Source organism: Dermacentor albipictus, chromosome 1 (genome assembly GCF_038994185.2).
Source record: "Dermacentor albipictus isolate Rhodes 1998 colony chromosome 1, USDA_Dalb.pri_finalv2, whole genome shotgun sequence".
Classification (NCBI taxonomy): domain Eukaryota; kingdom Metazoa; phylum Arthropoda; class Arachnida; order Ixodida; family Ixodidae; genus Dermacentor; species Dermacentor albipictus.
The window spans coordinates 477,704,637-477,731,081 of NC_091821.1; the positions used below are offsets into that span (position 1 = coordinate 477,704,637).

The window sequence follows — 26,445 nt, forward strand, 5'->3', positions numbered from 1 at the left end:
TATTCAACCCAGGTATTTATGCGTAGCAACTAGAGATTTTACCGCGACGCTAGGAATACGGCCGACTTGCGATGGTTTTCTGTACTTGTAAAATTAACCACCGACCGCGAGCTGTTCAGCTTTCTGCCGCATTATTTTCGTTGATTTCAGCGTGTGTGAAAACCAATTACAGTCCGCATTGTACCAACGTTCTGCTCTAACCTTGATTAATGCGTTGGCATTATTAGGGTACTTCATGCACTTTCTTTAGGCTGGAAAGATGGCGCTCTTTGACCATACCGGGCCCTTGCGCCATTAAACATCAAACATTCATTCATTCCTGAGGCTGCGTACGTACGTACGTACGTATGTATGTATGTATGTATGTATGTATGTATGTATGTATGTATGTATGTATGTATGTATGTATGTATGTATGTATGTATGTATGTATGTATGTATGTACGTACGTACGTACGTATTGTAGGAGTTGGGGTCGGGCTTGAAATAAGTGGTAGCTGGCCCATGCCATCGTCCGACTCATCCACGCTAAAGACGTTGTTGAAGAGAGGGACTTGTTCTCATCGAGAACGAGGAATGTTGGATTTATTTACAAAATCTACATGAAGGGTGGTGAACGGTACATTTCATCAGTCTAGCATGAGTGAAAAGAAAGCACACCAAACAGCCAGAAACGGCTGCTTAAAAACCCTGTGTCCTCCCTAGATTCCTCGGTGAGGGAAAACTGCCGTTCAAGCTTCGTCCAGTGGGAGCGTTCAAAGTCATCGTAGTCGACCCGCCTTTGGAGGGGAGGGTTCACACACTCACTTCCGCACCTTGGATTTCACTGAACACACCGAGGGGAGTTGGTCGTCGTAGACAGGGGTTGATACGCCTGACCCAAGCAGGCGCCTCTTCATCCTAGAGCTGACCCCGCAGCAAGCCGCCGCGTCTGTCCATCGACTGTGACGACTTCTGGAGCCGGTGAGAAAGCACCGCAAAACACCCTTTTCCAGGAGTTCTCTTGCTCCAAGTAGACCGTGAAGGCGACAGCGAATCGACGAACGATACTCGGCCCGCCGAACGTGGCTAGCCTTGCTGGAGCCACCGGGCTGTCCGAGGAGGCCCATTGTTGTCTTTACAAAGCGAGTCGTCGCAGCGTGCCGGGAAGGCTTCGAAGGTCGCTTCTCCGAAGATCGCTAACATCGCAGGTCGATCGAAACAACTGCAGCGGGCTGTGAAAGGTTTGCAGTTCAGTGCCCCTGCAGGCCGATCGTAACAGTATGTATGTATGTATGTATGTATGTATGTATGTATGTATGTATGTATGTATGTATGTATGTATGTATGTATGTATGTATGTATGTATGTATGTATGTATGTATGTATGTACATCGGGCTGCTGGGCTGAGGTAACAGGGTTCGAAACCAACCATCGAACCAATTTGGATCACTGACCAAGTGGGAATGTCTACATACGTGCCGCTCTTCAACGAACCTTTTACGCCGACAAGGATCACCATATACACAGGAGTGCAAGTAGGTACCGCTGCTCGAGAGAGAGATAGAGATAGAGAAAAAATATTTAATAAAATAAAATGAACCAGCACAGTCCTTCAATAGGCCCTGGGCGTGGGTGGAGTCTAGAAGCCCATGGGCCGCTGCCGCCCAGCGTGCTCTCACGACCAGGCCGAGCTGGTGCACGGAGTTGACGCTAGATAACGAGGCTTACTACTGTTGTGTGGTAGGGTGTGGGATTGTAGGGTTCGCGCGCACGAGATGGCACACACATGTGGCGTGGTAGAGCGTGGCCGGAGCATTGCAATCTGGGCGTTGTAGCTGGCATTGTGTGGGGTAGAGGGCGAGAAATAGTGTGCCATGCGGAAAGGTGTTTGTCTGTAGGTGCCTCCATGAAACTGCTCCGGCACACGTGAGAGATTCGTGCTGTGGGAGATATTTCCTGCGCTGTAGTCTGTAGTGTTGTAATATGGTGTGAAATGGCTCGAAGAAACTCTTTGACGCCGACTTGGAGTACTGGGTATGTGCCACTCGGCCTGTGCTAGTCTTGAATGAACGTATTTGATGCCGACTCGGGTAACTAGGTATGTGCCACTGGCAACGTGTCGCTCCACAATGACGAATAATATCCCTTAAATTTCTCCGATCCTGAGTGGAATCAAAACAACGTCGCTAGGGTTCCTCAAGGACAGGAAGCCAACGCATTAGCAGGTTGCGGCACAAATGCACTGGGTATGTGCCGCGTTTCAATGAACACCTTTTGCGTCGATGCTTTAGCGAGCTGCGCTTTGAATGTACTACGTATGTGCCGCTCTTCAATGAACCTCTCGTCAACTTGGGTCAACGAGTATTCTGGTCCACGAGTGTGGGCGGCATGGGTTCGTGTCCCACTTCTGACACCATGTCGTGTGCGCTGCCGGAGCGCTGATGCAAGCAAAAGACTGACGCCACTCCGATGTAGCCACGAACCCAAAAAGCCCCGTGTTTATTAGACAGCCGCTTTTTCTCCCTTTTACTCAATGACGTCACAGCTTGCGCACACGAGTGCTTGGTTAGATCAGAGAACCGATAACACTACACCACTTAGTGTGCAGCAAGCGAGGAAACAATTCTTAGCTCTCGCAGGCACCGGCGTGCCATGCATTTAGTTTCGGAGGCCACGCGCGGACTTCACGGCAGCGTGTCCAGAAGAAAACGCGACAGAGGAGCCCGGTTGCTCCATGACGCGTTTCTCAGGCACCATGCATTTCTGAAGCCACGCGCAGGTTTCACGGTCGCGGGCCTAGATGGCACCGAGTGTTCGTAGGGAAGCCTGAAATAGGTGTCCCGCTGCAGTACACGCATCATACATACCTCGTTTCGACGGTGGCAATATGCTACGTCTCTATATTAGACAGGTTGAGCTTGTCCGGTATTCCGCTACGCGCAGGCGGACTCCATGATCGTTTCGCCGGATAGGCGGGAACGTAAACGGGAATGGCTTGGCAGGTGGCCCCACTTGGTGGCGCAGAGCTCAACACCAGACAAACAAGGTGAATATTGCAGCAATCAAGTGTATCTCACTTTGCTGCTGATGTAAATTGTCGGCTTCAATATGATTACGCCATGAATTTACATCAACAACGAAATAGAATACACCTGCTTACTGCAATATTAGGTCTGTGTTTGTCTACTTGAGCTCTGTGTCACCAGACGACTATATCGCGCAGGTCGTTCACGTTTGCGTCTCCGCCATCCAATAAAACGCCCAGTTCACTTGCGTTTACCGTAATACCAAACACGCTGAAACTCTATCAATTCCATGCTAACGCATTACTGTTGACAGTCACCGTGAGATGCGTTCTGCCGCAATTTGTCTACAACTTAAAGGGTTATATATGAATGCGAGCTAGTTGGTATGAATTGATAGGTGTAAACAGCGCAAAATAAACACGGACAAGGGAGGAACACATGACGAGCGTTGACTGCCAACTACTTAGCAAACCCTCTACCCCCTATTTTTTCATACGTATATTTGTCTATGCGCACGATAAACCCTGGTAGTTGGAAGCTCAGCGCTTGTCCGGTGTTCCTCCCTTGTCCGTGTTTATTTTGCATGCTTACACCCATGGTTTTTCTATAATGTATTGAACACAAGCATCCACTGCATGATTCGATATTAAAGCGAGCACTCAGCCGCGTTGGCACTCATTACCGTCGAAGTGAGCTACCGTACATGCATTCTGGATGACGTTTGCGCAGAACCCCATCTATACAGCATTCACTGCACTACATAGCCGAATGAATGAATTCTAGGTCCTTGCTTGCCAAAACCGTGATTTCATTGTGAGGCACGCCGTAGTGGAGGACACCGGCCTAATTTTAACCACCAGGGGATGTTTAACGTGTCCCCAATGCACGGGACACGAGCGCTCTTGCTTTTCGCCCCCACCGAAATGCCGGCGCCACTGCCGGGATTTTAATCCGTGACATCGTGATGAGCGGCGCAATGCCATAGCTACTAAGCAACCGCGTTAAGTAGAAGAAGCAGCATCAAATTAGAAGTGTGTATGTTCTACTTGCACGGCCGAAAATGCTTTTAAACGTATGCAGAGCCATGACATTTTATACGACGCCGTAACTGGCGTCAAGAAAAAACTGCTTTAAGCGACAAAGCAAACGATGCGAGAAAGGCCACTCGCGTCTGTTCGCGAACGGACACTAAAGGCAACTTTAACAGCGGTCAACGGAGCTGACTGTACGGAGAAGAGCTGCGTTTCCCTGCTTTCGTTAGTTAACGCTTCCGTTATTTTTGTGGATTCCAGTTGCGACTTCGACATCATCGCAATTGCGAAATGCTGCAACACAAACGGATCTCCACCACTCATTTATTAGACCGGTATAGCGAACGGTGATAGCGGCATTGCTCCGTTTGCGATAAGCACATGTTGTCATAGTACCGCGTCGAAGGGCACCTAATGGAATGCGTTTTTTTTTTTTTTTGCTGTGAAAGCGCGCAGCAACGCTATGGAAGCCGATGCGGCACCTCCTACATGACCATGCTGATTTGCGCGGACGGCGCCGAAACAGGCACGCTGGACCACGACACACACGGAATAATTGCTGACGCGAAAGAAACGTGTATGTAGCTGTTCAGCGTGCTTATGCCCGACCTATACCCTAGCGTGAAACATGGAGAAACCAACGATAAGCGTCAGTCGTACTATAAGAACACTGGCAAATCCAGCTAATGTCCCTTTGAAGAAAGTTGGAGGGAGACGTCGGATATACCTTTAGCCGCAGCCAATTATTTTTCACTTGTAAGAGAACAGCTGACTGCAGATGCTGTTCACTTGGCCCTTGTTGAGGAATCCACCGGCCGCTTACAAGTAATGCGCAAACAAAACATTGTTGTCGCGGCAACTACCTTGCTCGTGGAACACTTCTTAGAAAGAAGTTTGAGTCAAGGCTAGCGTAAAAGCTCGGCGCTCGCCAATCAGCGCCCAACCAGGTAGTAGGTGACAGGAAACCGTACGTTCAGGCGTTGCCAGCGCTACTGCAACCTGTGCAGTTTTGCTTCGTATCGCGGCCGTGCTGACCGCATTGCACCACGGCTACGCGCTCGTACGAGCTTGTGCGCTTTCCGTTCGTTCACCAGAATATCGCCCAAATTTTCTTAAAGAGAACATTTTAAAAATTCCGGCAGAATTTATCTCACAGTGACTGTCGACGTCAGGATGATTAGCGTTCAAGCAATATGGCGCCACACGTTAATGCGACCACCCGACACGCGTCATCTTTGAGCCGTTTTACTGTAGCCGGAGCCCGGGTGGATGGATGCTATAGGCTTCCCCTTTGGAACGGGGTGGTGGGTTGCGCCACCAATCTCTCGTTATTATATTGCCTGATGTCTTAAACATGTTAAAAAATAAAATTAAAATAAAAGGAAGAATAAATACCCACGATGAATTCCAATAACCAAACTTTCTGAACCCCCATTGCGAACTACATTTTTTGTACGCCTCCGTTTGGTGTTTCGCTACTTTTCTTCCACCAATCATCCAGTCGATCATACTGATCTCTATTGCGGACATGTTTACTTTCTCCTTGCTCTCGCTGAACCCAAAGGCTGCAAGGAGACCAGAGGTGCCTAACTCGACCGCTGGGCAGATATCTTCACATTCTATAGTAAAACATGCTCCATCGTTGCTTCTTCTTCCTTGTTGTGTCTCGCTTTATAAGTGCGTGTTCTAAGGCATCCTGCGCTCGCTTCGAAAAGCAAGGAGCTTTCCTGTGAGTTATCATAAACTGTGTCTTTCCTGATTTAGTTTTTTTCCTCTTAACTAGTTACTCATAGCAGGCTTCTCTTCCATTGCCGCCGCCCATGAGATTATCTCAGCCGCTCTGACTTTCCGCTGCGACATCTAGCGCTGCGCCCGCGCAGTCGCCCTGCTTTTGCTTGGCCTCCGAGATTACAAGGGTGGCATGCCAGTGCGTGCTTAACATTTATAGTTAATCCTTCACTTCTCGCGGGCATTCGTGACGCAGCGCTGAAGCGTCGTCCTGCTGTGCTTGAAGAAACCGCGTGACGCGGATTCGATTCCGGCTAGCACCTGAAAAAGATGTGAAGGACATCTTTAAAATGACACAGTGGCGTGAGAGGGTAGGTAGATAAACACGAAGAGGCTTAAGTAGGCGGAGAATAACAATAATAATTATGAACTCCTTTATTATTTCTAGAAAACATACTACATTAATCAGGCCTGCCAAAGCCACATTGGGCTTTACTGGAAGAGCGTGAGAAGCAGCGTACAAACTGTTAGAATACCAATAGAGGAAAAAACGGGCAAAAATACCAAAAGCGAATAAACTTGAACAAATACACCGATACGCACATTATACGCATCTATAATACATGTATATATATGCACGCATACATTTTTGAGAAGCGCATCTAGCGCATACAATTATCACCATGCCACACGATTAGTTTGCATGGCACAATAATAAAAATAAGTACGTGATTATAAACATGAATGCTAATCGCTTTAAAAGTTGCGGGATAGTGTGGGGAAATGCAAGCAACGTTAATGCCGCTTTAGGCTGAATACCCTAACAGATAGGCCATGTTCTTCTCTTAATACAGTGAACAAGTACAAACTAAAGAAAAATGACCTAAATCTGTCGCTCGCATGCTGAGCAGCTGTCCAGAGTTAGCCCAGAGCCCGTCTTGCGCGGCACTACAGTTTTTCTTCTCACGCTTTCGTTCCACCAACGACGAGAGCGGCTCTTCGTCGCGGGGAAGTCGTGCCACCAGTGTCAGCGGCAACCACACCCAAGGGAGCGTCCCATCGTAGCCGCTCACCATCGCCCCTTGCAGGTGCAGTGATCCCCGTCATGAACGATGGTACCGCGGACTGACCTCAGCAGCAGACGCCGCGGACGAGCGTAACTCTCCCCACCTCCCGGCACACTGGCCCCCCTCGGAAGTGCAGATGAGATCGCCCTCGCTGCTGCGGATGCCCTGGCCACCGGCCACTCAGCCCATGCGCAAGCCGTCTCCCCTCCACTCCTCCTCCGCTTTCCTCCTCATGGTACCACTGCACCCTCCTCCTGCTCTTTCCTCCTCCTCTCTTTACGATGGCCTTTCTTTTATCTACCGCTGGGCTCTGCGTTCGCTTTCATTCTTTCGGCGCTCGTTCGCTTGGTTACGCCGACACCGCCGTCGCCCGCCGTAGGAACGGTCTGTTAAGAGCTGCGCTCTGAGGAAAGATTCGTGGTGGATGTCGCTATCAGTGCACTATATGACGCCGTGGAAATATGGGCTGACCATCATGCCGGAGAATATTGGAGCCGTAACCAGACTGCTTTCGCGAACAAGTTATCGGATTCTGTCGTTACGTCAGGTCGTAGTCTCTTCACTGGTGACCTTACACAGAGGGCAGGCGATGCTTCGTCACTTAATGTTGTTTATAAGAATGTGCTTTTTTCTTGCGTTACTTTGATTTCCTGTTTGTTTTATTCCGTTTCTTCTTCGTATTGTTTTGTAGCTGCTCTATTATTCTTTGTTTTTTTTCATTCTCTCTCCACGGTTTATTATTCTTTCGCAAGTGCACGTTTCTCAATTTCTTCTGTTACTCTTAACGTTGACTGTTTACTGCGTTACTGCTTGTTCTGTGTCTCTCTCTCTCTTTCTCTCTCTCTCTCTCTCTCTCTCTCTCTCTCTATATATATATATATATATATATATATATATATATATATATAGAGCGAGAGAGAGAGAGAGAGTGAGAGAGAGAGGCAGATAATGAGATATAAAAATAAATATGAAACAAGAAGAGAGATTTGTTAAGTAAATTAATAAATTACTGGACAGTCACCAAAACTGCAGGAGGTCAGGAGCGAATACTTGTTCGTCACAAGCGTAGGCAGAGGATGGTGCCACAGATAACAGCAATGCAGTCATTATCTAAAAAAATCAGTTGGGTTTGGCTCAGTGCGCACTATTATACAATGCCGGGCGCGGCGCTTATCATTTCATTGATGATCATTACTGTATTCTCTTTTTTTTTTCAGGGCAATAAAACTTACGCACCGCCATATGATTTTGACGCCACGAGTAAGTACTTCCTTATAACAAGCGTCGTCCCCATTATATTTATTCTTCTCGTTCTTTGCTGCTATACGCACCGACTGCAAAGATATGCGTGTTGCTAGTGAAGTGAGGTGGTAAAGTGTAAATAAAAAAAATTGAATAAATTTGACTAAAAGAGGTCTTCCTCTGAACGCACGCAAATCCCACCAATGTGAAGCATCACTAATAAGAGGAAGGCTACACGTGGGTATATCTTATTCCATTTGGTTAATCAACTTGGCGGAGGTATAGTTTTTGTGAAAGGCCTGCTATTGTAATCATATTTCATTAGGAAATAAGATTACATGCTTTTGAACGCGCCATTTTATTCACAAACAACGGGCGCTATAACGTAAAGCTATTCCAAAGTTTTATATTCCAATTCTGCAATCAGCCCACTCCACGATTGGTCAGAAAAATTCCGGGCCACCTCCACTTTACCTGTTTCTCACGCAACGTCACGAAAACCACGAAAACGCCCCATCTTATATGAAGTGCGCACACTAATTATGCATGATTAGACCGAGCGAAAGAAGTGTGATTATTTCTGATTCGACGCCTTTTTCGCCATAATACTCTGCCATTGATCAAACGTTCTCACGCTGCGCCCACTTAGCCTGTCTGTCACGCGACGTCGCAAAACCGCGGAAACTCACCGTGTCAAAGTGACGTGTTCGTGCCAAAGCCGCATTGATAGGCCGAATTTTTTTCTGAACAGCCGCAGACTGCCCCGTTCCGGAAGGAATAGAAGATGGCTGCCGCCGATCGCTCAGGCACTGGCTACTCACACATGCCGGAGACCTCGGGTTTATTTGCGTATAATAAACATTTTTCCTTGGCAGTATAACGTTATCGAGCCCTTTCGGCACGCATACGACATCCCTTTACCAACCATTCTTTGCTGAGGATTCGTTATGGTGGCATTTTTAACGTTCCGTTGCACGCCGCCGCGATTTTCTATAACCCACCACAAGCTAAGGGGAAGCGGGCACATCACAGACGCCGGCCCCACTTTCCTCATCCGGTTAACTACTTTCACTGGGCTGGCTCGGCCCCAATGGAGCACTCTTCACTTGAGCGTGCTTCTCGCCTCTCGTCAGCCTGCTCGATGTAGGCAATGCTCTTCGCTTTGAGATAAAAAAAAAAATCACCTCCTATAAACGAGGAACGCGGTTGCTTGAGCTCTTCAAACAAAGTTGCGCGTGACCGTCCGAAGCTTGCGTTAGCGGTTACTTAAATTTGACGTCAGGAGATTGGAATAAAACCAGATCGAAATAGTTTTACGTTATGGGGCCACACCTTTTGCGCCAACGTATATTTTATAGCTTCATATTTTATTTTAATTTATTGCTTAATATGTACACGACGTTTAGGGACGCGTTTGGCAAGCACACCTAAGTCGAGAAAGCTGGTTACGATGTGTGAAGTATTTAATCATACTTAATCAATATAACCACGCCAGTAGTGATTAATGGAGCGCAAACTTACAGGACAATCAAGTGACAATAATGTTGGGCATCGATTAAGCACATTTTGCCTATTTACTCGGATAAACTTTGGAAGCACTTTCTTGATTTATATTAGAACATTGAGAGTTAAGTATGCTTAAACCTTAAAAAATTGATATGTGCGGTTTACTTCCATAAATTTTGAAGAATAACATAAACCTTGCTATAAATCAACAATTACATTTATAATTTACTGCAACGTGTGGTGTCAGCGAATACAGAAGTATGAAGTGTTTAAAGTTTGGGGTGTTGGTTCATTCTAGGAAACAGTGCAGTCTTGTCTTGCCCTGTTGTAGCCTCCCCCGTCTTTTCGCACTGGTCCGAGAGTGATTCAAGCGTATCAAGCTTACCTGAGGCGAGCTGCCGAGTTAAATAAGCTCAATGTTCTCCGGCAGTCCCAGAACTGGACGTGTAGCTAAACAACGGGAATAAGACCCGGACGCCTGTCCGATTCGTACATCCGGCAGCGACTAAACGGGACCACCATGCGGCTGCTGATGCCGCAGCTTCTTCACTTCAAACGGGACGCGCGAGCCTAAATATACGTAGGCGGCGCTAAGAGGAAGCTTTAGCTCGGGCCCAACTCCAACGCGGCCTATTCAAATACATGTAAAAACGCAAAAACGTTTTTCTGAGATAACCCCTGGACCGATTTTAATGAAATTTGTTGCATTTGAGAGAAAAAGTTAAATTCTAGTGACTGTTGGAAGTGTAATTTTGATTTAGGGCTTGAATTTTGTTAAAAGGATTTTCAAAAATTCAGACGTTTGAAAAAAATAGAAGCACGAAGTTTACAAACTAATAGCTCTGCATCAAGAACAGATATCGTGATTCTGTAAACGGCATCCATTAGACCATTCAAAGCGGACAAATTTGTTATGTCAGTTTACATCTTACGTGAATCTGTTACGTTGTTTACGAGGGTTCTGCAAAAGTTGTAATTACACATTTCCCCATTTTTTGAGGTTCATGTGTAACATATCAATTTTGTCCGCTTTAGATGTGCTATCAGGTACAATTCACAGAATTGCGATATCATTTTTTCTTGCTGAGTTACGGAGTTGTAAAATTGATAGTTTCGTTTTCTGAAAATTTGCGATTTTTGCCTAGTTTTTATAAAACATTGACGACCTAAATCGAAAATTCGAAACCAAGAGTCACTAGATTTTAAGTTTTTCTTTTAAATGCAGCGAACCCCGTCAAATTTGGTGCAGTGGTTGCCTAGAAAAACGAATTCTCCTTTTACATGTATTTAGATAGGACCACCCGAGTCGAATTGCGAAGGTTAGAAACAGCGTGATGTCGGGCACTCCAATTCATCAGCGCGAAGAAAAATCGGGGCCGACTGCAATGCCGCTTTCTAAAATATACGCGTAGAACGCACCAGAAATGTTCTCGTGAGAAAACCCACAGGGCGATTTTAGGGAAAACTTGCTGCACTTGAAAAAAAAAGAGAAATAAATGCTGTAGGAACACTATAGGAAGTAGGATTTTCATTCAGGGCCTGGAATTTTTTACAATTCCCAGAAATTTGTTGAGGTTAGAAAAAAAAACTGAAGCGCGAAGTCTACACATCAGCAACTGTGCGTCAAAAACAGATATTGCTGTTCTGTAAATAGCAGATGTTGGAGCTTCTAAAGCTCAAAGAGACGATGTACGAACATACAGATTACATATAGTTATTGCACTGTTTACGTCAATTTTGCAAAGGCCCCGCTGAATAATCAGCGGTATACTTCAGAGCGATGTATATTACACCAATTTTATCCGCGTTTGATATGTTATCGGTTGCATGTCGTTTTTTTTCGTAGTACTTAGCTACATAGTTGTAAGCAGGATGCTTGATTATAAATAATTTTGCAATTTTGCAGTATTCCTTAAAAAATACGCTGACACCCTTAATAAAATAATAATCTATCTAGAGTCTCTAGATTTTTACCTTTTCTTTTTAAGTGCAACAAACTTCATGAAAATCGGTGCAGAAGTTGCGGAGATAAACGACTTCTCCGTTCTCGTGTGTAGAGGTAAAAGTTCTCGACCTAAAGCTTGCTCTTTCTTCATTAACTTGTCACCGGCGTAACGTCCAAAGCCCAGGCAGCAGCAACTGCAGCATGAAGTTTTTATTCCGCCGCCTTGAAGTGCAAAATGCGTGGGTGGCTTCTATCATGTTCTACATGAGCCGCCTTAGTGTGAGGCTTCTTCGGAAAAATGATCCTTTACTGTCAATGCCGCAAAACTTTCTGCGTGTACTTGGCGACAATGATAAAAGGTTTAACAGCCGACCACAATGTAATTAGTTCAGAGGGCATCACGAAGGAAACGATTACAAACGAGAGTTAGTCATGTACGCTTTGTTCAAAGGCGCACCGTAGATGTATGACATAGAACTGCATATACCAGGTGTTCCTTTTAGACCATGCAGAATTTAAAAAAAAGTGCCTATGGCAGATATAATTTCAGTCATTGAGGCGGTGTACACAGAGAGGCGCACATTACCTACGTGAATAATCGAAATGGTTAGGTGATTAATTATCACAATTAACAAATCAATTTTCTCATTATTATCTTTACACCACATAATGCAATATGACTTGTAGCCGGTGAGCTCGCAAGCCGTGTCCACTTGGAACGAATTTTCAGGGTGGCGCAGTTTTGAGATGTTCATTCCTAAAGTGGACGACGAAATACATGGACGTTTCAGGTACATTTTTGCTTCAGTGCATAACACGTAGGTATGTTAACTAAGTGAAACAATAGCGCATTTTTGCCACACGTTTCACGGCGCGTATCCCAAAGTATGGTGACCCCTGGAAATTGTTCCTAGCGAATATACCTTGCCAGCTAGCTCACCGTCTACAAAAAAAAGAAGTAATTAGGGGAAATGTTAATTAGGGATTTCCTTAAATTAGGCGAATATGCATTTTGACTTCTAGTGCGGGTATCTCCGCCTCTTGTAATCCACCTCGAAGACTGGAGTTTCATTACCTGCTACAGGCGATTTAAAAAAAAAAATGTGTTTGATCTGAAGAAAGAAACGTTATATTGCATGCTTTAGAAGTCGAGTGGTGCAGTGTCCGTATTTTAGTCACAACACCGCCAAGATAGACGGCTTTATTTGCACGCTTTCTGCACTGTACTCATAAGAAGTGTGTTACTACCTATTGTCACGATATTTACTCTTCCGTTACTAAATGCAGTTATACCAAGGTATTGATTTCTTTGACAACTACCGGCTGTAACTGCAATAACTCTTTTTTTTTTAAGCGCGTAATTTTTGTGAACATTGCCGGTCGCTTTTTTGGAACGTTGTCCTATGGCAGACGCCACAGACTGGGGAAACGCATGCTGCGCCGAACAAGCGAGCGGTTATGGGAAGTAAGCGTGAATACAGCGTTGGATACGCCCTTACGAATATCACGAGGGTTGCAATGTGGGCTTGTTGGTAATGCATCTTCAAGGGGTGTGCGGTAGCGCATGGTTTAACATATCACTTATAAAAATGTTTCGCTCTGAATGTTTATCTGTTCACATGGCTCTGACTCATTCTGGCTGAGTGTATAAGTACGGCCTGGTTTTCAATAACAAACATTGTTGGAAGTTAGCGCTGTGTGCGACCCTGTGTGTATTTATTTGTCCCGTCTTTTAATCGCGCTACTGTACACCCCTTGAAGTTACGAATATCGCTGATAAAGCTGCTAGGGAATTTCTTTCAAGCAAGTACGCTGCACCTTCGACGAGACAGTGCCCAATTATACGTATAATATACTTTTTTTTTGTCTCCTCAGGAAAGAAGCCATACAGCGGGGATCAAGTGATGTGCAACAGCTCGTTCTGCCTACACGAAGGTAAGTTTTGCATCGAAACCTTTGCGAGATTCCGCCTGCGCGTAGTGAACTAGCCCTGCCCTACACCTGCAAAGCTGCGGCGCCGCTCCGATGCGTCCTCCAGCATTCAACTCGGACGCTTGGGGCACGGAAACGCGACGCTAAAACAAACATGAGCGACACGTGTCCCGTAGCTCATAGCTGCGTGTAAAATTAGGGCAGGATAGTCAGCGCCATTGCGCTGAAACGCGAAGCACGCGCATGGCCTTTAGCGTGTCTTGTTTCCTCTACTTTCGCTGCATCCTCCACCGATGTGATAAGGATGTGTCATCGCTTAAGTTATGTCACGTAGGTTAGGCAACGTCCTGAAAATTTTTGGCGCGCGTTTGTATTATGGAAATTATGTGCGAGCGTGTGGAATGAGCTCACTCAGGTCGAGGTCTAATTGTTGGGTATTTATAGATCCTTTTTATCCGTGCTGGGGCAGCGTTCTTTTCATAACACCACATAAACATCAGGTCATACATTTTGGGCAAGCAGGTTCGCCAAGCAAAACTAAGCGTGTTGTCCCATAGTATATACATGTTCTTGATGTGTTCACATATAAGGAACGAGCACAATTCATGGAGCTCATGTAGGTAACCTTCTTGCTGTACTTAGCAGTAAAATTCATTTGCCGAATATCCTAACTGCAAATTGGGCCTGCAGGAGAGTTCTATATACACAGTGTCCTACGTAACTTGTGCCAAATTTTTAAAATGCGCGCGTGCCACGTAGTTAGCCCAAACCAAGGTAATGTTGTTTGCTGCCGCTTAGAGCAAGTCAGACGTGTTTCTGTCACATATTTTGCCTAATTACTAATTAGCTATTTCTGATAAATAAAGGTCTCAAATATTATAATCAGTGAAAAATTTGTAACCAGAAAAATGTAGCACACCATCGAAAATTCCCTATCAATCTTTCTGTCACTTTATACGACAAGCATAAAAGTTTTTTCAACGTCTACAAGAAGCCCGCGAAAAGCGCCACGCGACTATTCGCGCAACACTTTTGTGTTTCGCGGATTTTCTTTAGCGCTTGGGGGAAAAAAAGAAGCCTTTACGACTACATTGCGTAGCCGGGGACAGGAGGCGACACAAGTTTATGCTAGCAGCGTCGCGGGAATGGATTGCATTCCCATAAACGAAAGCAATTCCACATTTTTTTCTCCCTAAAAACGAGGCAATTAACTGACTCAAGTGTTACGTTGAACGGCGTAGACTCCAAATTTCAATTTCACTGCGATATTTGAGCCCCAGCAGTCCAGTGGTAAGCGCAAAATCTTTTTTTCGAACATTTTAAGAGAAATATGCACGCTCCGGTATAGTCTCCTCTGGCGGAGGGAGGGCATAAAATTTTGCATCACGATCTACTCCTAAAGGCGGTGTGTCAAAACATCTGAAAGCTGTTTCACTGGTTCAGATAAACACGGATAAACAATCAGCTTCCCTTTGAGTTATCATATATTGCTTCTATCCTGATTTCATTTTTTCCTCTTAAGCAGTTACTCACGGCAGGTTTCCTTTCCCTTGCCGCCACCCATGAGATTCTCTCAGCCTCTCTGACTTTCCGCTTGACGTTTTTTTGTTACTGTGTTGCTCACCATACAGGCCGCATACTTGCTGGTACGCTTCCTAGTTACTTTCCTCCGCTGTGAATCAATGTTATTCCTGTACAAATAGCTAGACACTTTCCCACCCCATTTACTTTCTTCCATATTCCTCAGTCGTTCTTCATAATTAATTTTACCGTGAGCTTGCCTCACTTCAAAACTTGTGCAGCCCATATCACCCTGCACAGCTTCATTTGTACTTCCCGTGAGCGACCGATGCTAGCTGTCCCACTGACCTTTGGTTGCTATTGAGTCCTGATTGTACCCCTGATTTCAAGCCAACAACCGCATTGCGAAATGTAAGTCCTGGAACCATTACTCCTTAATTCCACATACCCCGAAGCGCGTCGTACCTGTTGCATCCCTAAGCGCTCTGTGTTTCGTTATGGCCGCATTGCTCTCCCGCTTTACTGTTATCGATTTTTTCTTTGCGTCCATATATCTATTGTATTCGTTTATGCATATACCAAGGTATTCATATTCTTTTACGCGAGGTGTTCCCTGGCCCTGTATGTCACCGTCTGTTCGCTGTTTTCATTGAATACCATAACACCTGATTTATAACACTAAATTTCAGACCTAATTTATCCGCTTCCTGTCCACAGATATTAGCCAGACTTTGCATATCACTTTGCCTGTTAGCTTTGCTTTTTAGCCTTGCCTGTTAAATCCATAGGCGCGCGAAAAGACGCCGCCGCATCATGCCACCGTCCTTTTTAGCTCACCCTCGCAAACGCTCCCTCGCACCTACAGCCTATGGCGCTAGTGTTCACAAAATTGCTATCGCAGCAAAAGGAGTTATTTTCCAAGCGTGATTCATACACTGGAGAATCTCCGCTTGCTCGGGGTCCGATTGCAGCAGGTCCCAAGCCACTGCAGCGTGCTCGGCAACGAGCATGGGCCGTGCCGTCTAGCCGACGGCGTCGATCGCATAGCCACGCAGTCCTCCTGGCGTACGGCATCGTGACGCGTTTATACACAGTAAAAGGGCGCGGGAGGCGGCTCACAGAACAGCGCGTGTCTTCTTGGAGCAGTCGGGCTTCATCATCCGAGTGCGCTATACGCAACCTAACGGGGCTGGTGTGCAGGGCCAGGAGACGCACTCTCTCGAAGGAGTCACTCCACAAGTTAACTATAGACAAGTGTGACCTAGTAGCTCCGCTGTCCATATGTACTTAACTCCTTTCTATTACGTACTCCCTCTATCAAAGTTGGGGAATGCAAGCCCTCATTCCATCCCCACTCCATTCCGGAGAGTGGAGATACCCGTAATTCCACTCTCCTTTTGACTCTTCTGAATGGTGATAGCCGCATCATTCCCACTACTGGAGTGGATGAGCTGGTCCGTTCCGTTTCTTCAGTTTCAGTAAATTAAACGCTCTCTATATAATTACATACTACTTGAACATACGTGCCTTGCGACAAAAAAACAAACAAACATCTTTTTCGATTTTTAACGACATAAGAATTATTGTGACGCAGTATTTTTTCGTGCAAGAACCAACACGCTTTGCGACACCGATAATGATAATGATGATTGCTGTGGCCTTCCCTTTGTCTCGGGCGATCTACGGCATGATGAAAACTCGATCTTGCGTCAAATCTATGGCGCAAAAGTTCTTTACGACCTTTTTGCCTGTCATCTGTCTTAATTCTTATTTACTTGAATAGAGCAAAGTACAAGATACCCTATCACCGAGTCCCCCGTAGTGAGGAGCGCAGTTATTTAAGGAAATACGCAGCAAATCGAAATTACTACGGTGGTCTCACTCCTTTTGGATGGCGGTAGTTATCGGCGTCTCCTGGGATGTGAAGGCCATTTTCCACATCAAATCGGTGCCCGCGCGATTAGCTCGAGATGCATTAGGTTGTCACCGTCTATTCAACGGTCACGGGCATCGTTGTTGCTTCGCTAGTTGAACCTTCTTCGTTAAGACTGATCCAGGGACCAGGAAAGGGATTCAGTTCGTGGTCAGCTGGTCTGTATGCACGTGGAACGAGTTGCGGCCAGAGAAAATGCCAATTGCGCTTAATTTTTCTTTTTGTTTCATTATTTTCTCGAGTGACTGCTCGCCACGACGCTGACAGATGCTCGGAACCATATACCCGTGATAAGGGTTAGATAAGGTGGAAAATAAAAGAATGCGAGACAGCGTCCATCATCATACCCTGCAATAACCCTATAACTCATAGGCAATATGACTGTCACCCGTTAACTCGTCTGGTTTTTCCCTGATTATACAGCTCTTTTCGTGCAAAATTGCCAACTGGAAACAAGAGTCGCAAGGATTCGAGAAATTAAGCAATCTATTAAGGGAGAGAGCCAAGGCAAACAGCCAAACAGGAAGGAAAAGCGAAAATTAACAAATTTAGCCGTTGTTTTTGAAAATATTCATGTATCAACATATTTTTATTTAAAAAGGAAGTAGTGAGAACGCCGCCGGAAATGGACGACAATTCCGTGTGTTCTGAATGACGCTTCTACATTTATCATTCGAGCCGCCTAACGTAGCCACTTCTCTACTGTGCTTATGTAGGTGCTTTTGTAACCTCGGTGGGCGCAGTACGTGTAGAATCGCAGCTTCCTGCTCCATACGCGGTTGTACGCGACTGGCGGCCATGCATCGTTACGTAACTTCCCAAATAGCAATATGAGTCGGTTGTGGCACTTAGCTTGTTAGAGCCTTAAACGAGGGATCCAAAAGAACTGTGATTGTTCCGCAAACATATATTTCTGTATAATTCTTCCAGACCTAATTCTAAAACACTACTATTGTTGGATACAACTTAAGTCTGCAATGAAGCCCCGCCCACGCCCTCATAACAGCCAGCCACTGTTCCTCCGCGAGACTGCAAATAATCTGTGCTTCAAACTTTTTCTGTTACCGAAATAAGGCGGTAACTACAAAAAATAAAATTATTAGCGCGTAATTTTATACCTTTTCCCTCGCCTATTATAGTGGAATGGCGAATGCCCAATTCTTTATTGAACTGAAATAACATGCTCCTTCGCTACAACTATTTGTTGTGAAGTTTCCCTTCAGTTGGCAGTGAAGTTTCATGAGTAAAACGGGTTCAGCAGTGAAATGAACTGCACCGGACTTTTGATGAGTGAAATGCTCAGTCCCCATACATTTCGTACGTGTCTGTTGCACACCTTATTGCTTTATCAAAGCAGACGCTCCGGAGGTATCAAGTATGACGCCATATTGAAAAGGCTGCATGACGACGATTTTGTTCGCTTCTCTAATTGGCTGGCGGAGTAAAACAACTCCGCGTGGTCCGTGTGCCTTTGTTTCCAACTGCTGCTTTTTAAAAGTTCTATTCTACTAAAGTAATCTTTATTTTACACTTTCGCTTCTTTACTTGTTCTTGGCAGTGTTCTTCCTGCGCTTCTTTCCTGCGCGTGTCCATTTGACATGGTTCTTGACATTTGACATGTTTGCCACATAAAGGAGAGGTGTACGCACAGGCGTACCTGTAAAATACACCTTATTTCATTTCTATGTTGTGGGTTTACGCGCTTTTATGGCGAATGGCGGGCGTTATTCACATTCGTGCTATTAAAGGTACCCCCCTCATTTGCATAGACAAGTTACCTTAAGTTCCCCCCCCCCCGAAAAAGATCCTGGGTACGTGCCTTCTCTCTATTATCATCTCTCCCTGTCCTTTCTCCTATCCCAACTGCTGGCCCAACTGTCAGCCGTCTGCACTGGACAGTTATAGCACGGTCGGCAGTAAATTTCCTTTCGTTGCTTTTTATTTAGTTACTTTTGATGTATTTCTTCGTTAAATAAACATCCAATTACTACTACTACAACTGCTACCGTCGGTCTCTTCCCCACTAAGGCCCATGCGAAAAGCAAGATTCATCAGAAAGGAATCGCGTCGAACAAGCAAACAAGGGCACTTCCAGAAAGCAGAAATCACCAAGGCTCAGTCTGAAATATTTTGTGAATTTCGCGGGAAATTCACGTGTTTGACGCTGTACGCTTTTTTAGGAATAGACAGCTCAGCGACCGTTAACGACTTCAACAAGTGAATATGTGAATGTTTCAGTCAGCGATCTATTCTTTCACTATATCCAAGAATGACAATTTCATGCTTAATGGTATACTCACGCGTGCTGCTGTGCACAATATGCAATAACAACGTAATATGCGAAGTTTTCTTTTTTTTTCCGGAGAATAGTGTCGCCGACGCGAGCCTCCGATGTTGCATTGAGTTTGTCTCAATTGCTGATGCCCAAATTTAGAAACTCTTCAGATAAACTAGCAAGTATTGACTCTGGCGGGCAGAGTGCATGGTCCTTGGTTGCAGCACAACACCGCTGGGAAACGGGACAAGGTTAGGAGAAATTGCGCAGAAGCTAGCTGCTCTATTTTAACAACAGTATGAATTTATTGTATGCTGTGCTTATTGTAGAGGGAAAGAACAGCATTAATAAAGGAGAAGTTACAAAAGAACAGCCATCACAAAGCCGGAGCAGTAAAATCAATTTTGTCTTGCAAAATTACAGCCATGGTGTCTGTACTTCGCCGTATCTTACCCGTCTCCTAGCGCTGCTTTTCTGTGTTCTACCATGCGTCCCAGCAGACGCGGGCCGAGCTGTCCGAAAGAAAAATAAAGCTGTCTTAAAAAAAATATCTTGCGCATTTTGATGCACCATCCTAATTATGTTAATCGGAAGATGCATTGCGGTGGTTTGCACAAGTTATATCGAAGTGAACACACAATTATATCGCCGTCGTACACGCATTATCCTCTCGGATATTGCGTGTACCACGGTAGCAGGGAGGCGCCCTCATCGCAGTCGAGGCTCACGCAGAGTCGAGGCAGCACTCGCAAGGTCCATCTTTACAGGTCATGAAGCTTGGAACGAAAATCGTGCCAAAACCCATTGCCAGAAACATCGTGTTTGACATCATGGAGCCAAGCCAATGTTTATAGACACTTTGTTTAGTTTCGCAAGTCCTGCTCTCGATCCGGGCGCGACCTGTTCCTAGAGCAAAAATAACGTACAGCGCAAAGGACAAGGACAGCGATAGACGACATACACAGCGCTGACTTCCAACAAGATTTTATTGCGTCGCCACATCGTGTGTATATATACAAGAAGAGGCATGCGCAGAAAATGCATGCGCAGAAAATGCATGCGATTTTATTGCATGCGCAATAAAATCTTGTTGGAAGTCAGCGCTGTGTATGTCGTCTATCGCTGTCCTTGTTCTTTGCGCTGTACGTTATTTTTGATCATGAATTACCAACTAGCCCAAGCAACCACCCTGTTCCTAGAGACTGTGAGGGCGCTGCGGTCGAGCTTTGCGCAAAGTAAGCGGCGCTGCTCGGCTGACATGTCCACGCTGGCAAAGTTGTGTAAACGTTGATCCTAGCACCATAATATGGCGGCGTTTGTAACACGCCACCACTTTCTATATGTGGGATCCTACGGAAGCTTTGTCACCAGCTCCTTGTCACTTACGTAACGGGTTGGCGTATTGTACAGCTGTATGCACTAGCCCTGGAGATAAGCCGGTTGCTGGCTCTGTTCTGTACGGAATTACGCAATGAAAAAACGTGGCGCCTAAATATCCCACTGCAAGGAATATATACGTTCGAGCTCGTAATTTCTCTTTAGGGCAAAGCTTTGCCTGCCCTCTTTCTCGAGGTTTGACACGTCTACTCGGTAGTTTTCCCGTAGAGTAAAGTGGGCCGATCGCTGAGATAGTGCAATAGAGAGTTTGGGAATAGGAGCCCCAAACGTTTTGGGGCCCCAACGAAATAGCGTTGAAGCCACTGCGCATGCGTGAGACGCAAACTGCCTTTGGGTTTCGCGTCGGGCACGCTATTTCACTGATTGATCGGGAGCCCCAAAAGCTGCATCAAAAGCTTTGCGTCAACAAACATGGCGGCACCCACCGAAGCGACGGCTCTAACCTAGCACCAAACTGGGTTCGATTCGTGGTAACGCGTGAAGTTAGAAAGCTAGGAGAAGTAAATGCGCTTATCTATGTCTCTCAACTAACATGTCGACAGAAGATGATTAATTAGACACCGCGATTCCAAATTGGAGTGTCGATTTCATGGCTCGTAGTCCAACACGGCTTAACATGGCTTGTGAAGGCGCGTAAAGTTCGTTACACAAAACTAGGCGCAGCAAATTGCTTGCTGATTATAGAATATCGTCTAAATTGCAATTAAATGCGAAAACACATGTCAAAATTACAGTTCTTATCATAAAATCGTATATCGTATTTTATTGTTTATAATAGCTTTTCTTTCACGTCGTAGCTGTGCTGCAAACGCAAGACGCTATGCGCAAACGCAAAGCCCTATTCTAAAGATTCTTCACAATGGGAGAGTCGGCTTACCAGCTGCGAGCTCACGGCGGGAAGTCGGCTTACCAGCTGCGAGCTCACGGCCCAGAGGGCCTTAGCGCAGCACGCTAGTGAGGTAGCTAGGCTCAGTGGAGCCCTGGAATAGGGGCCCACCCTTGCTGAAAGAGGCTCCAAGTCGCCGGCGCCCAAGACGACCGAGACCTCGAGACGCTAAATCCTTGAAGGAACCAAAATAAAGTTTCTCTCTCTCTCTATCTCACTCATATGCGCCGCAACGGGAACACCCGCAAAGCTCTTTGGGGCCCCTATTCTAAAACTTTTTAAAATTCTAATCTGCGCTGATCCCGGATGTAGCGTAACAAAATCCGGACTGATCCCGGAGGGAGAGTAGTCCATGAACATGTAGGATACTTAATTGGTTCGCTTGGGGGGAGTCTTCTTGTTTTGCCCATTTTGCCAGACATAATAATAGCTATTGCTGCAAAACGCGTTGCAAGAGATTACGCATTTGTGTCATTAACACAACTACGAAATCTTCGCTTCACTTTTTCTAACATGTACGTTGGGTCGGTATAGTTTTATTGCATGCACATTTTTTTTTCAGCGTACTCTCTCATAGAGCTCTAAGAACGAAAATATTTCATTGATTGTTAGTGTGCATTCTGGTAGTTTGTAATTGTATTCGTATTTAGGGCTAGTGTTTCATGAACAGGAGCAGTGAGTGTGTCATCATAAGAACGAGGCATTTCACTGCCCACTGCACTAGCTCAGTGAGTATGGCGTTGCACTTCTAAGCTGGAGGTCGTGGCCGTTGCGGCCACATTTTTATGTAAGAACGCTTGTGAATCTTCATGATTTAGGTGCACGTTAAAGAAAGCCAGCTGGCCTGACAAAATCCGGCGAACCCGCTACTGCGTGCCACATAATTAGATTGTGTTATCAGCATGTAAAACCCTAAAATTTAACTTTTTGTGCTGTGCTCACTTTCTGATGATCGTTGCCTGGCCTTCTTGTTCTAGAATTACTGCACAAGCCGAAACAGCCCTAATCAGGTGAAGTGGATGATTATGCGTGACAGGTAAGTGCGGCAAAATTTGTTCGTGTGTTTTTTTTTTCGCTGTCTGTCCTCTTTGATATCACACCGAGAAAGTACACTCGCATTTCTGAACGTTTTGTAATCGCACTTATCCACGTGGTCAAAACGTCCAGCGTTGATGGGTATCTTGTGTACTTTAGAAGATCATCAAATAACAGTGTTGGCAAATCATTTCGTTGATTTCTGCTCAACTGTTTTTGCTGCAAATCGAGTACGCTGTGCTCGAACGAGACGCGGCGTACTACACATATTCAGATGCATCTCTTTTGCGGCCGGGCTGTGGCAGATCACTATGTTTTTATTTGCTTGCGACGTTACGAACTTTCACTCAAGCGTCACTTGAACAAGCGCCAAGAACGGCCATTTACTTAAAATATAGTTGTTTTCTTCACGCTGTAATAAATGCTGAAGCTAGACGGCAACGAAAGTAGTACGATACCAAGCTGAACTTCGCGTAACAAAAAAAGTCGCAGTTTCGCGCGAATGCCGAAGCATCGATTGCGATAGCAAAGTATTGGACAACTATGTGAAGTAAAGATAGTTTTATCAGCCGTATACTCTTGTAAACATAGGCATACTAGCTAAATGAGCAAGCATGGTGTCACGCCCGCAGAAGCAAACATGAACACATTTCACTCGATCACCGCAGAAACTTGCTGCCAAACGCTGGAGTGAGGAAACGCGGCAGCAGCAGCGAGTGAATTGACCTTCGTGCTGCGTCTCGCATCAACGCGAACTAAGTCACGGAAACACAGCGCGCGGCGGACTCTGTCCCCGTCGCAGATGGCTTTCAAGATACAGTGACCCGTGCGGGCACGCGCGGCCGCCCTGGCCGCGACTTTACAATCGCTAGGCAGCACAGTGCGGCGTGGCATTTCAGAAGTCACCCGACGCTTGTGCGGAGGCGCGAGTGGGTACGAGAGAAAAAATGTTGGGGCTTCTATTGCTTTAATATCTGACTTTACCTAGGTACTACGGAGGAGAAGTTTCTTTGCTGGTGTTGTATGCGTTTGTCCCCTAGGCGTGCCGGCATTGCGGAGTGGCGTCGAGTTTGTTTACGCTCCGACGCTGGCTGCCAGCGTGGTGGACCAGGTGAAGCAGGTGAAATAGTGGGCACTGACACCCCATTTGTGTGTAAGGGTATGACGAACAGACTTTCTCGCACCTGCGGCGCTCATGCTTAATCAGTCATGCCGGATTATAGCTTTCTCGCAACTTACGGCGCTCTGTCTACAAGAAAACATCAGGGATGTTCCCGGGGGAGCAGCAGGGGCCATAGTAGAGGCCGGGCCTGCTCTTCTGGAGCAGTATGTTCGCTCGTGCCAGGCTTTTCGTATGCTGGTGTAAGTGACCTTTCAGGAGCATTTTTGAATGGTCCCCTTTGAGCCAAATAAACGGCTTCCTGCACAAACATGTGCCAAAATCGCAGGCGGGAGCCGCAAGGGCAAGCGCATGCAGAACGAGCAAAGAAACTTCTCCTCCGTCGTACCTAGGCAAAGTCAGATATTCAAGGAGCAAAAGCCCCTGCATGTTCGCTTTCGCACACGATCCTACTCGCGCCTGCGCACAGACGTCGGGCGACTTCTGAAATGCCGCGCCCCGCTGAGCTACCTGGCAATTGTAAAGGCGCGCCGGGCCACCCGCAGTAGAATGTGCCTCCCTCCCTACCCTTCCCTCCCCGGGCGCCTTGCGTGCGACGGAAGACGGCGCGCTTCCTCTCCGCTTCCCTCCCTTGCTTGCGCGAGATTGTGCCGCGATCGCCGGCTCACCCTGGCACGCTTTCACTCGCGCATGCAGCATACGGCACGCGGCGACGATTTTATCGTCCTTGGACATTATACGTGACTTCACGGCGACGACGACGACGGCGACACGGGCGGCAGAAATTCACTTGGAGTGACCATATAATTGATATCGCAATAATATGCTCGAACAGCGTATATCGGCACACGATTCAGTCAGTGAAAAAGCATTCACACTGAAGAAAACAGACGAGCTATCCGGAGTCCTCTATTACGGTGTGCTTTATAATCAAATTGTGCTTTTGGCGCGTAAAACGGCACTCTTTATTTATTTTTTATTTATTTATTTACTTATTTATTTATTTACGTACATTAAGGATATGTGCTGTGCTGTATTCCCCATTACTTTGTCGGCTTTACAGTGTTGTGCGTACCAGCCAATACCAGTGTTACCGTGGCTTTTGCAGCGAAGCTCTTAGCCTCTAGATGGTGAGAATTTTTCTCCGCGCGTCCTCACATACAAAAAAGGGACCTTGAACAGTTAAAACCCGCCGTGGTTGCTCAGTGGCTATGGTGTTGGGCTGCTGAGCACGAGGTCGCGGGATCGAATCCCGGCCACGGCGGCCGCATTTCGATGGGGGCGAAATGCGAAAACACCCGTGGTACTTAGATTTAGGTACACGTTAAAGAACCCCAGGTGGTCGAAATTTCCGGAGTCCTCCACTACGGCGTGCCTGATAATCAGAAAGTGGTTTTGACACGCAAAACCCCATCATTATTTTTGAACAGTTAAAAAGAAAACTTCAACGATTGAAGCGAAAAGTGTATCATGAATACTTTTGTATCATGCATACAACATACAGCACATCAATGCATTCGTTTCAATAAAGAACAAACACAAAACAAGTATCTGAAACACATAATTGTTGATTAGGCGCTCGTGATAGCAATGCGAAGCACGTAGCGCTCCCCCGCATGCGTTTCGCGGTAAGGAAAACTGTTGCGCAAGCTGCCACGGCGACGGCAGCTTGCGACGTGGGGAGTGACGGCACTATAGCCTTCCGTCGGCGACAGAACCAGCCTAGCAACTGATTTCATTGTTGTCGCAGCACCAGTGTGGATAGGCAGCGCATTGTTAGGACTCTCTAGGACCCGCGTGCGTACGAGGAGCAGCAAAGGGAAAAGAAACGGCAACACTAGCAGCGGCGGCGCGCTGCCAAAATTACCATTACTGCCATTACCACCATCACTCAAACAATAAAGCATTGCATGCCCTCCTTCAAATCTTGTAGTGGTGGCTTCTACAGCTTCACTGGACATGCATTTTCGCAGGGCCGTGATGGCGACTCAATTTTTTACATCTTGGCGCTAGTTCTTAGTAACAGCGCTGGTGTGCTTGGAAGGCATTTCTCTTTCATTGTGTGTGTATGTGTGTGCGTTTGTCTTTTTCTTACAGAGTGAACGTGCCCTTGAAGAATTCGTACGAGTTTGCCACTGCATTCGGATGTGCACAGGGCACGGCAAAGAACCCATCGAACAAGTGCAGCTTCTGGGATTGACAGCATGCGACGAATATCTTTTCCTAGCGCGCTTTAGCGCATTGATTATTGTGTCAATTAACATAGCAAGATTATTTGGGCATCGCAATGTTTAGCTGGCGTTATATCCTCACTTAAGAGGTATAGTTTGAAGTATGGAATGAAAGGGCATTGCCTTTCATACATTATGATCTGCCTCATTGCAAGCAGTAACGAGAAAAGTCGGGAAACGCGTAGATATTTTACTGGCGGAACTGGTCGCGTCAAGAAATCATGGCTAGTTTTCTACAAAACTGAACGCTTTATGATTTGTTACAGCTGTCACTAAAATCGCGAAGGTACGACCTTATGTAGAGTCAGCCATAATAAATATGGATGTTATTCGTTTAAAATTAATCAATGTCGCGTCTCCTAAATACTTTATAGGATAAGGACATGCAAGTCCATTGTACCCAATCCCTATGTTGCTTGGGAAACACAGGCTCTGTTTTCTTTCTCTTTCTTCCGATCATGTTAGCACGACGGGCGCAATGTTACGTATATATGTATATATATATATATATATATATATATATATATGTATATATATATATATATATATATATATATATATATATATATATATATATATATATATA

At 45.8% G+C, this 26,445-nt stretch overlaps 1 protein-coding gene across 2 annotated transcripts in view; it reads left to right on the top strand.

The window, feature by feature from the left end:
* The window catches only part of LOC139059552 (uncharacterized), a 67,994-nt gene extending 41,769 nt beyond the window's left edge, over positions 1 to 26,225 (top strand). The window contains exons 6-9 of one of the 2 annotated variants that reach the window (XR_011514195.1): positions 6,857 to 7,070; positions 8,053 to 8,095; positions 13,404 to 13,463; positions 22,451 to 22,478. Coding sequence is in view for 1 of the 2 variants with exons in the window: in XM_070537981.1 (XP_070394082.1) it covers positions 8,053 to 8,095; positions 13,404 to 13,463; positions 22,451 to 22,479 (132 nt within the window). In the remaining variant the exon portion in view is untranslated. Of the gene's footprint in view, positions 1 to 6,856; positions 7,071 to 8,052; positions 8,096 to 13,403; positions 13,464 to 22,450; positions 22,510 to 25,725 lie in introns of those variants that run through there. The other variant, XM_070537981.1, reaches the window with a different exon arrangement.
* The last annotated feature ends 220 nt before the right edge of the window (positions 26,226 to 26,445 follow it).